The following is a 12,037-nucleotide window of genomic DNA, read 5'->3' on the forward strand; positions in this document are numbered from 1 at the left end:
CAGGGTCCCTCCCTCCTCGAGGACAGCTCCTGGGAGCAGCTGACGACAGCAAGGGCTGATGGTGCTGACTGGGCGTGCTCCCGGGAGACAGGAGGCTCCTGAGCATGATGGATTGCTTGCATTGTGCTGCAAATCCCCTCCTGCCTGGAGGGAAATGCCTAAGAACAGGTACAAGAATTTGAACTGCCAAACTGTGTTTGCTTGGTGACTCTTGTTGTTTGTGGGAAATCAGCTCTGGGAGGAGCCTCTGTTCTCCTGGGCAGTTACCCTGGCACATACCGCCGACCCCTTACTCACGGCTGGCTCTGAGGGGCTGGGGGTCATTGTAGCTCCCGACCCTGGCATTCAAAATCTTGACTGCCGGTCCTCCCCTAACTCAGACCTCTCCAAACTTGCTTCCCACCTCTCCACAGTTCCAACCACCTCTGCAAGCCAGACTGGCTTCCTTACTCTCTTCTATACAGTGCAGGCTTCACCCTGCACCCGCTTCAAGAAGAACCTGCCCTTTCCCCTAGGGACCAGACAACCTCTCAGGGTGAGGGGCGGCATGTTTCATCTGTGGTTAGAAAAGAAAACCAGCAAAACATGGCCCACTCCAGTTCGCTCTGTGAAGCTGGGAGAGGGGATTGGACGAGAGACACACACTAGGGACCAGAGGGGGTTTGATCTTCCCTGGAGAAAGGCACACTTCAGCAATGAGGCTGCAGCCCTGACCTGGGGTAGAGCGGAGGACAGGGCCTCCCTTGGGTGGAGATGGGTGAGCTGGAGATGAGAGCTGCCCAAGGGCAGGAATAAAATGGACCCGTCAGCTGGAAGGAGAGGACTGTTCTCCAGGTCTGGGTGCTGGGACGGGACTTGCTGGAAGGCAGTGTGAGCCCTGCTACACATAGCAGAGAACCTGGACGACCTGCCTATGATCTGAGGGCCTGCTGGGATGAAGGCTGGGGAGAGAGACCTAGCGGCTTCTAGAGGTACTAAGCTGGAGGGAGGAGGGGCACTATGCAGAATCCCGTGTCAGCGTCTGCCACCAAAGGCTGGCTCACTAGGCAGGGAAGCCCCCATAAAGTAGTTGATTCTGATGTTACACATGCGTAAATGGTTTGGTTTGACACAGTGAACAGATACAGGGAGTTGCTGTTTCCCTTTTTCTTCCTTCCACAGAAAGGCGCATTTTTCACCCTTCATTCATCCATCCAGCACCTGCCGACCACCTGCATGGCGCCCGGCCCTGTGCTGGGCACTGGGGACACAGCAAACGGGCACGACCTTTGCCTCCGGGAGCTCACAGTTGGGTGACAAATAGCACTGTGCCCCAGAGGGCTAGGCGCCCCACACAAGCTGCACACACAGGACTCAACGTTATTAACGTGATTTTCTTTGCATACATTTAACACTGAAGCGAGTACAAACTCTGTTAGGAAATTGCATTTAAATATAGGTACAAAAATGTATTCCCAATCTGTAGGTGTCTCATTTATCAAAGACACAAAACATCGGGATCTTTCTCCAGATATAGCTTTGTGTTTTACTTTCCCCACTGAAAATCCCGTTATGAGCAGGTGCCCTGCTTAGAAGGCTTTTATATTCTTTCCAAGCTTTCTTTTCAAAAGCTAGACTTTCACTGGCTCAGTCCTTATAAGTTAAAATAAAATAAGCTGAGTACTTCTTTACTCTAATAGCTTTTCATTCATGCATTCATTCATTCAATGGCTATTTCTTGAGCACCTATCACGGGTCAGATATGTGCTAAGTCAGAGAAATTTAGCGCGGAACAAGAGAGACGGAGTCCTGCCCTCAGGTTCCTTGGGGTTAAGTGAATTATACCAGCCAGAGCCCAGGCTCCCCGAGGTTGGTGACACATAGTTTCCCACTCTGGCTTGCTCCTTTTTCTCTGTCTCTTGCTTGATCCTGAATAGGCGACACAAAGATGGCTCTATCTTTTGTTCTTTATGTCTCATCTGTCTTACCTGTGACTCCTCTACTGGGCGTCTCATCTTCCCTACTTTGTTCAAAGGCAAACGTCTCTGGCTCTCTCCAGAGGTGGGTTTAATTACCACCTCCCATTTTCTAGTTGAAAGATTATGGGCGATAAAGTTGTGTGGGGGGAGGAGCCCTTGGAGAGCTGCCTTCTGAGGGGAGTGACCCCAGGTGGGTCCTCAGGTGTCTTTGCTGTGTGCCCTGAGAATGAATGCTTGACTCACAGGCAGCCATTCCAAGTCTGACCGTGACCTATGTGGTATCCTGGCCTCAGTCTGTCCAAAAGAAATACAGATGCTTAACATGGCTAATGACACCCTCTCTAGGGCAATTTAAGAATGAAATATACAGAGAGAAAGAGAAACAGGTAGACTATAACAGGGGCCTGAAGCTTCAAGACACAAGAAGAGAAGACAGTAGACAAAGCCACAAAATGGAGACTCAGTGAAATGCCCTAAGTTTCGAGTGGGTGGCAGCCGGCGAGCTGCAGTGACACAGGAAGCCGAAACTGCAGTGGCTGAGCCACCGAAATGGGGGCAGGGATACCGCCAGCCTCCTGGCCCAGCCACTGAAATACTGGCGTCACCACGAGAGCTACTGGTATTCCATAAACCATCCAGTTCTCTGCGAGATCCCTCTATGCAACTGGCCTCGTGCTCCTCATTTCCCTTAGGTCAGCACTACACCTGTGTCACCTCGGGGGAACCTGAACCCCTGCTCGGTCTTTGCACACCAAAATATCTACACCACGGCAAAAATCCACCTCCACCTCAGGCTGATGCTTCTCCATTCCCAGAACCAACATTTGAGAAACTCCTTCATCCAAAGGCTGGATTCTGCCCGTACGCCTTCTGAGCCAGCCCAAAGAACAGGACAACCTGCCCCAGGAATGATGATGCAAACTTGAGGCATTCCAGCTAGACTCCTTCCCTTAGATAAAGTGAATAGGCTTGCTGGTGCTTTCTCCTAAGCACTGTGCAATAATTACTATTGATTCCAAAGTGTCATGAGATTTTAGAAAGGGCGCACTGGACAAACGGGGCACGTGACAGTAGACGAGTTGCCTGGGACACTCTCAGCTGTAAAATGAGGATGATATGTCACCTTGGAGTTGTAAGAATCAACAAGCTACTCTATTTCTTGCAGCAGCATGACCACACTTAAAAAATTCCTCTAGCTATAGGTTGTGATGATCTTTAGGACAGGTCAGCCCCATCTAGACACCAAGCCAAGCTGCCTTCACTCAACAGGACTGACAAGAGATGGCCCACCTTGCCAGCCAGGCTTGCAAACTGGCTTCACATCCACCTGCACCAGCGTGTCCTGAGCGGCGGGCTTCTGTCCACAGTCATAGGCGGTCACCAGGATCTCATACTGGCGTTGCTTGTCATAGCTCAGCTTCTCGGTATTTCTAATGTTGCCTGAGGACACAGGGATATTCAAAATTGTTTCAGATCAAATCAACCACACTGCAGTTTTTATTTTTTATTTAGATTCAATTTAGTTAACATATACCGTATTATTCGTTTTAGAGGTAGAGTTTAGTGCAGCTCTTTAAAATCCCTTCTCTACTCCTCTAACCTTCACTGGAATGGAATGACCCCTTTCCTTACCTCCTTGTACAAACAAGGGCGAATAGGGGGCATGGCTTCCTCGTGTGGCCTGCTTGTGCCTTGGCGACAAATTCCTGGGAACCACTGGCTGGAGCCACCCTGCTGTGGGACAGGACTACTAGGGAATTCCAGGCACACAGCTGGAACCCAACTGGTGTGTTTGTTAGTCATGGGTTGTCAGAAAACTCCCTCCTAAAGTGTGCCCATGTGGTCGTGTCCCCGATGATGTAGGGTGCCAAGGCTCATCTGCCATGAAATCTCTGGGAAAAAGATGGGACTCAGAAATGTCCCGACACATATTTTTCAACATCTGGGCTTGTTGCCAGGAATGTTCACTGCCTCTTCTCACATTATTTTGCTACCAAATAGGAAGTAAAATCAATAAGGAAATGTGCGACCTCTCTTCTGAAAGCTACACAGAATAACAGATTCCTTGCCCTGGTGGCAAAGACATTTTTCTTCTCCCAGAGAGACCAAACCATTTTTCTGGGCCATTGGTGAGCTTTTGTTCCTGTAAGTTGATGCTATAATTCAGAAATAAATATTTGATCATTAATGAGCAAAATTCAGATTGGACTACTTTTGCTCAAATACAGTTTTGGTTCTTTGGTTCACATGAATAAAGGCCCCGTGTGCATTTCATTACTTCTCGGTTTTTGATTCCAAGAGAGTGAAATCTTCCTTTGTGGGGAATAATTTCATTCTTACTTTTCTTCTGATAGTGGAGCTGACAGCAGTTTACAACTCCAGTGTTATCATTATCCTTCAGCAGAAGTGAAATTAAGAAAATGGAAACTTCAAAAAAACAAACCAACATGCTAATAAGCAAACACGGAATGGCTGACTCAGGTATATTTTTACAGTTCATCAAAACTAAGGGAAAACTCCATGATGAGCTTTCTTCCATTTCGACGGGTGTCTACGGCTTGTGTGAACTGAGGCAACAGGGACGAAGGCAAGAAAGCCTGGGGAATTACCGACGTCATGTCATGTTCTAAAGATCGGGGGAGTTGACGCACCGGTCACGCAACACTAGTGAAACGGTCCTCGGTGCCAAGGCCACGGGCAGGGCTCCTCTCGTGGGAGACAGGCCTTCGAAGGCGGGGAGGAGATCTCCTACAAGCTGCCCAAGACTTAGGAGCATTTATTAGGAGCACTTATTCACTGTCTGCTCCAGACTGTTTCTAAAAACGTAATCGCAGCCACCGATTTTAAGTAAAATTTCGTTTAACAAAGCCAGTCAAAAGTCTCCGAATGAAAATGGGTTTGATGTACCTTTGGTCTTGTGCCTGGCGTTCAGAATCGCTCTTGCTTCCCCCTCATCCCCCCCATGCGCTCGGGTCTCAGCTCAGGCGCCCCCCAGGGCTGGAGCAACTCAGTGCTGGGTTGGGGACATTTGCTGTGGGTTCTGTTAGCAAACTAGCGTGTGGTTATAGTCCTCACAGGGGAGGAATTCTTGCAGGTTGAAGCGCTGCAATAGAACCCCATGAAGTAGGTTTCGGCAACATCAAATTGAATTTTGAACAAAAAGCTTTAACTTTCCCTTTCTTTAAAGTTAAATGGCTTTCAAAAGATCCGCCTTTCGTAAGAGGAAGCCTCAGGGCTTACCAGCCATGTGACATTAAGCAGACAAAGCACTACTGACCGTGGTAGAAAAATAAACACGCAGGCCGAAATCCCTGGCCCTGTGTGTGGCAGCCGTGCACCCTAGCAAGTCCTAGTGAAACTGTCCCAGAAACGAATGTGCTTTCTCCGCCACCACCGGCTTCATGCATGTGACAGTGGGTTTCGCAGCCTGGAATTTGAAGCCTTGGGTCAAATATACCTGTCTAATGTTGTGACTGATGATTGTGCCGGGCAGAGTCCTATTCGGACAAGCACACATTTAAAAATGTTTGGAAGCTCAAAAAGCCACCCATTTTGCTTCTGTTACAACTGCATTATTTTCCCCACTTTTGAATGATTTCTCCTAGTAGTGTCTTCTTAGGAGACCTGAGGCCACGGTTAACCCAGGTGAGTGGGGACTCCTGGGCCTATTTCTCTGGTCCAGATGAACCTGTGGAAGCTAGCTCTCAAAGAACAATCAGTACCTACCTTGCATATTAGTGAGGGTATTTTATTTTATTATTTTATTTTTTTAAAGGTTTTATTTATTTATTTGACAGAGAGAGAGAGCACAAGTAGGGGGAGCAGAAGAGGGACAGGGAGAAGCAGGGAGCTTGACGTGGGGCTCGATCCCAAGACTCTGGGATCATGAACTGAGCCAAAGGCAGACACTTAGCTGACTGAGCCACCCAGGTGCCCTATTAGTGAGGGTATTTTAAAACTGACGCAGGGTAGAAGGACAATGAGACCAGCATGCTGACTGACCTGCACCCTCTCTCCAATGGGATTTAAATTGGAATAACCCCTTTGGAAAGTTATATAGGTTAGTCACTTTGCAATTGCTCATGCCTTTGGGGCACGCAATTCCACATCTAAGAAACTGATTCTGGGAAAATGATAAAAATTGCAGATACAGGTGCAAATATGTTCATCTAAGTATTATTTCTTACAGTGAAAAATAATAAACTGGATGTCTGCTAGTACGGGAAGAGCTTAGTAAAGGAGTCTCTGCATCGGATGGGATGATTTTAGCACTAAAAGTGGTAATTCTGAAGTATTCTTAAGGGCGGAAAAAAGTCCATATAATTGAATGTTAAGTGAAAAAGGGAGGATAAAGAAAAACAAGGAAAGTGTGGCCTTACTTTGTTAAAAAAACTTCACAGAAAAAGTAGCGGTGGACTGTCAATAATGGCTATCTTTGGTGGGATTACAGGTGATTTATTTCCTTCTTCCCACTTTTCTATGCTTTCCAAATTTCCTACAAAGGGTATGCGTTACTTTTCTATTCCGATGGAAAGGAAATGTTTTCATTTACTTTAAAATAAGCAGACTCTAGGGCGCACTTTGCCCAGAGGCGGCAGAGTCCCATGACTCACCAGGGCAGCCTGCTGGCCAAGAGAGGCTGCCTGGGGACCACACAGTTGCTCCCTCTGGTCATCCCCGACGGGGCCGAGGGCTCGGTTTGTGCGCCTCGTGTGCCAGCGAGAGCCTTGCTGGCAGAGCGTCCGACCTCTTGCATAGGCACGATACTTAGCATGGTATTTCATCCCCATTTTACCGACGAGGATCTGAGGCAAGGGTTAAGTAACTTGTCAAAGATCTCTCCCTCCCTCTCTCTCTCTCTCTCTCTCTCTCTCACACACACACACACACACACACACACACAAATAATGGATGCAGGATTCAGATGCAACTTTGTAGTTTTGAAATTAAAAACCACAGCCATGCATTCCCGTCAAACATCCTGAGGAGTTCGGGGACAATATCACTGGTGGAAAGGCATAGGGGCCAACGCTCAGGGGATCTGAGCTCTAGTCCCAACTCTGCCACCAGGGTGACAGGTGCTGTTAGGCAAGCTCTTTATACTTTAGGACTCAGTTTTTTTCATGCATTCAACGAGAGTGAGGATCTAGGCCCTATTGATCTCATAGAGACCAGCCAAGTACCAGGAGATGGGGGCTGGAAAGCCATCTGAAGTGAATCCAGAACTTCCTGAGAAGGAGCAGATGTCACCAACTCAGTTACTTGCTCCTAATTTCAGCCTGGAAATCCATGGGGAGTGAATAATCTTCATGTCCCAATCACTCAGGTAAATATCTGATGATTGTGGCACCATGAATGGAGCGTTCCCTCTCTGCCTGGTACCCTGTGAACATCATCCCTGGGCACCGCTTCCCTGAGACCTCACAATCCCACAAGGAGGCAGGGGCGGTTCCTGCCATGATTTCACAGGGGAGGAATTCAAGCAGAGGGAGGGCTGATGACCTCTGACAGGAAGAGGTTGAGTTTTGGGTTAAGACAATTCGGGCGGAATCCACATAATGTCTTCTATCCTATCTCCTGCCCTGCTTCATGTCTTTCTCCGCCAAACAAAGAGCCTGGCAGGTTGGAGGGGCCAGGAGCCATCTCCCTGCAGTCATGGGGCTTCATTGAGGGAACCCCGAACTCAGCAGTACTTTCTCTGATATGCAGGCAAAGAACTTCTTCAAGGAGCCCGGAAGGTCGCTGGGAGAAGCGATGGATCAGGGCCAGCTGGGAAGCTCATTAGAATGGGAGCAGCCGTTACTGTGTCTGCCCCCAGGTCCTGCCTTCATTACTTGGAGAACTGCTTTTGTAAACCTCGCTGTCGGGGGGCCCACACTCCCTGGGAGTGCCCACTCTCCTCTTCATCTTATGTTGTAAACCAGTGTTGGAGGCAGAGGCTTGGCAAAGGACCATTACTCACTTTTAATGAGACAGCTAGGGAAATAAATTGGCATATGTTAGCGAAATGGCTCATCAAGGTGAGTAATTATCTTCATGACTGGGGCAGTTTACCCTCAGATGAAAGGATTTGCATCTCATCTCTCATTGGGCTGTGACTCTCCGGAAGTAAGGCAGGCGGTCAAGAGGAGCTTGACCACTCATCACAGAGACCAGCACTTGTCTCGTCTTGCTCTTCACCAAGGACTCATCACTCCCCAAATTCCACAGCTTTTGTGCATGGGGACCACACAGTTGGTCACAGGGGAACAGAAAAGACAAACCAGTTGTTTTGTGTTTTATGGAGTGGTGTGTGCGCATGTGTGCAAGTGTGTGTGTGTGTGCGTGTGTGTGTATTTGATGTGTGTAAGACATGTGTCTGTGTGGTGGGGACAAGCTGGACACATCACAGGGCCTGTAGGAAAAGCTATCAGGAAGCAGTTTTGATAGGTTCTACTAACTGAAATTACCTACCTCTTCATCCTGAACCAATCTTTAAAGTCCAGTATTTTCTCCTGTACCCTCCTGTGCACTCATGCACTGATCCTGTGTTCCACACAGTGAGCATCTAGCTATGTCCAGGTTTGCAATTGTCGGTTTCCACATGTTTTATCATTTTACAAGGAAACTGTCTTATTACTATTTTGTCTGTTTTATGAATGTTGCTTTCGTCGTCCAAGGCAGATCATAAACCACAGGAGGCCAGGGATGAGGGTGTCTCCTTGGCTTCCATCCCCTTCCATCCTGAGAACCTGCTGCAGTTCTCAGGATGCAGAAGACCGGGTCACAGGATAAGTTTCTCCCGGGTCTTGACATCAAGGAGCACTGGAAGCGCTGATGACGTGCAAGCAGGTGACTGATGGTCTACTTCTCTCTAGGCGTTGGCTACCCGGAAGCCCCAAGCAAATCCTCTGCCTCACCCTGGCTCATGGCAGGTTTTATGCATCACCCTCACCCTCAATGCCACCCGACTTTCTATTTGTTATTTTGACTTTCTTCCCACTGTATGGTAAGCTACATGTGGGCAGGCCCATGTCTGTTTTGAGTTCCACTCTGCCTCCATTCCCAGTTCCCAGCACCATGCCAGGACTCAGGCCATATTTATAGAGTAGATGAACTTCAGGTTTTGCAACTTTTGCATCTTTGTGCCAGTATTATATGATCCTATTTGAAACAAAGTGGGGATGCTTTGTTTCACTCACGCTATTCAATAATATACTTGGCAAGTCATTATCATTTGATTAACATGGAGTTATTGAAAATTGCATTTAAAGTGGGCTGAGTTGATTGGGCCTCTGGCTGGGCTGTTTACACTATAAGTTTTTTTTATTAATGGTGATGGGGAAATACACAAGTGGCTTTATAGGACTGTTTTCAGTTCAGTAAATTCAGTTTGGGATTGGGGTATGGTGGGAGGCTTCATTCATTCCTCATTCTCACTATGGTAGAAATTCCCAAAGGACATTGGCAAGCCCATTAAGATTCCTAAATGAATCTAAGCTCAGAAGGTGTTTCCAAAAATCTCTACTTTCTCTTTTAGCATTTTTTTTTTTTTTTTTGGTCTGAGAGCAGGAAGCAGATGACTGGGCTTAGGGGTGATGTCACAACTGGTGATAGAGGAAAGGGAATCAGATATGGCCGAGTTGATGGCATGGCAATTGGAAAATTCTACCAGAAAACCTGTCTTCAGTATCCAGATGTGTGGCATTATGAGTTCTACACATAGTATGCACTGAGTAGGTTTCTGAGGTGTTTGGGGGGATTTCAGACCTGGCTGTGCTGCTAACAATACGAGGCCATCCCCTCTAGCGTGGGACTGAGTTCTGGGTTACAGAGCCCGGGTCACGGATGGCGAGGGAGTCATCACCTGCCACGGACATTCAGAGCCCCCACCTGGCCTTCTGAGAGGGGGTGGTGGAGGTGTTTCCCCGCCCCCCACTGGGGGCCTCTCAGGACACTCACCATTTCTGTCAATGGCAAAGGGCACGTCAGTTGTGACGATTTCATAGTTGCAAATCTGGCTGTACTGGGGGGAGCAGTCCTCATCGACGGCCTCCACCTGCAGGATGCTGTCGTAGATCTTCCCCTCTGTCACGACCGCCCTGTAGGCTGGCTCTTTGAAGGTGGGAGCAAACTCATTGACGTCCTTCACCTGGATGTGGACCACGGCCCTGGGACCACACACAGGAAGGAAGAGGCGGTGGTAAAGGGAGGATGACACTGTCCTCCCACACCTCCCATGGGCACTGACTCCGGTCCCAGCACTGAGATTGCACAGAAACCACAGCTATTCGGGATGGTTGTTGTCTGAGCACTCGGTCCACCCTCCCACTGGAGAGCCCGCCTCCTGTCCCTTCCCTGGTCCTGAGATGAACCCGCCGCTTCTCTGGCCTTCCCTGCTACCCAGCTTTGGGCACCGATCCCCTGGAGATCACCTCCCCTTTCCCTTATTCACTCCTCCTCTGTTCATTCTCTCTTCCTTTCAGTAAGAATTTAACCACTCTGACTCCGTGTGAGGCTCAGAGCCAAACTCCATAAGGGAGAGAGTTCCAACCCAAACTAAAAAGTTCTGGGACAGAGACAAGCGTGTGGCATGGCAGAAACCCAGAGAAAGGTCCCAGCCAGGTCTGCAGGGATGGGCCGACTCAGGGAAGGCTTCTCGGAGGAAGTGACACCTGAGCGCAGGGAAGCGGCTGAGCAGGCTGGAGACCGAGGTGTGACCACCGGGTATACACACCTGAGGGGCAGTGTGGGCGGGGGTGGGAGGGGTGCAGGGAGCCCTGCGGGCCACTCACTTGTGCGACTTCTTCCAGGCCGTCTCCCGGGGCCCCGCGCCACAGTCATAGGCCTGGATGATGAACGTGTACTCCTTCTGCAGCTCGCAGTCGATGGGGCTCTTGGCACGCAGCCGGCCCTCTCCTGACGTCTTGTTGAGCACCACGGCCTCGAAGGGCAGCTCCTGGCCGTGGATTCTGAAGGCACAAATTTCCCCTGCAGAAGGATGGAAGACAGTGAATGGGGATCCTGAGAATTGCCAGACTGAAGACAGAACTTCTCTTGGACCAGATTTGCAAACCCAAAACCTCCAGGCCATTTCCTCCACACAAAGAATTGTCAAACTAGAAGAAGAGGCCTCCGGAGACCCAGCCCAACATGCTCATTTCAAGGATGGTAAAATTGAAGTGTTTCACACATAGAAATGTCACCCATCCAGTGTATCCGGCAGGGAAAAAGGGGAGTCATGGTGCTGGGGCGGGGTGGGGGGCTGGCTGATTGTCCTAGTTTGCTGCTTTTCCTAGGAGCTTTCCCACTTGCCCTCTGCCCAGTGTGAGAAGAAGGATTTTTGCCCACAGCCTCAAGATAAATGACTGCAGAGGAAAGAGGAAAAGGCCAAAGCTTTCACAGTGTTTTGCCCTCTGAACCAGCAGCAAGAGCATTGCTGGGGAACTTATTAAGAATACAGACCCCCGGCGCCCACCAGCCCTCCTGAATCAGAATCTGCATTGTTTTTTTTTTAACCAGGCCCCTGGTGAGGTGATTTGTTTGCTCACTAAATATAAGCAGCACTGCTCTATCCTGTCCTGGCTTAAACACCCCACGTTGCTGCAGCCAGCTCCCCCCACTCCCACTACCCCCGTCTCTCCACCCACCTCTTCCCTGTGGGGAGAGGGGCACCACTCAGTTGCAATTTTCTCTCATAACAGTGGGGGTGAGTCTATGCGAGTTCCAGATCCCCGTGGAGCCTGAAAAGCTAACTTCTTAAAGAGCTGAACATGTTGTGAAATTAATGTATTTCTCCCCCTCAGCTGGGTTAATGTGTATTATAACTATTTGTCTGCATTAAAATTATAAGGCTGTGAAAACATCTTTTTCTCAATTGATGGATATTTATTTCTTGAACCCTGACTGCAAGTAAGCTCTGTAGTAAGTGCCTTGGGAATGACTGAAAACTTGAGACACGTTCTCTTCCTGTCTTGTTGGGGTGACCATGTCACCCATTGATGGTGCGGGGGGTGGGGTGTGTGTGGAGCATCATGTGCCACAGGCAGCGAAGAGCTCAGCTCTAGGCTACTGGGGGGTAAAACACAGACTTGGAGGCC

The 12,037-nt window shown here is 49.0% G+C and overlaps 1 protein-coding gene across 1 annotated transcript in view; it reads right to left on the reverse strand.

Annotated features, from left to right (window-relative positions):
- CLSTN2 (calsyntenin 2) overlaps positions 1-12,037 on the reverse strand; it is a 611,775-nt gene that overhangs the window by 135,299 nt on the left and 464,439 nt on the right. Inside the window, exons 3-5 of the mRNA XM_032408591.1 lie at positions 10,733-10,928; positions 9,900-10,108; positions 3,249-3,398 (exon numbers count right to left, since the gene is read on the reverse strand). Coding sequence (XP_032264482.1) covers positions 3,249-3,398; positions 9,900-10,108; positions 10,733-10,928 — 555 coding nt within the window. The remainder of the gene's footprint in view (positions 1-3,248; positions 3,399-9,899; positions 10,109-10,732; positions 10,929-12,037) is intronic.

Source organism: Phoca vitulina, unplaced genomic scaffold (assembly GCF_004348235.1).
Source record: "Phoca vitulina isolate PV1807 unplaced genomic scaffold, GSC_HSeal_1.0 scaffold10, whole genome shotgun sequence".
Taxonomy (NCBI): Eukaryota; Metazoa; Chordata; class Mammalia; order Carnivora; family Phocidae; genus Phoca; species Phoca vitulina.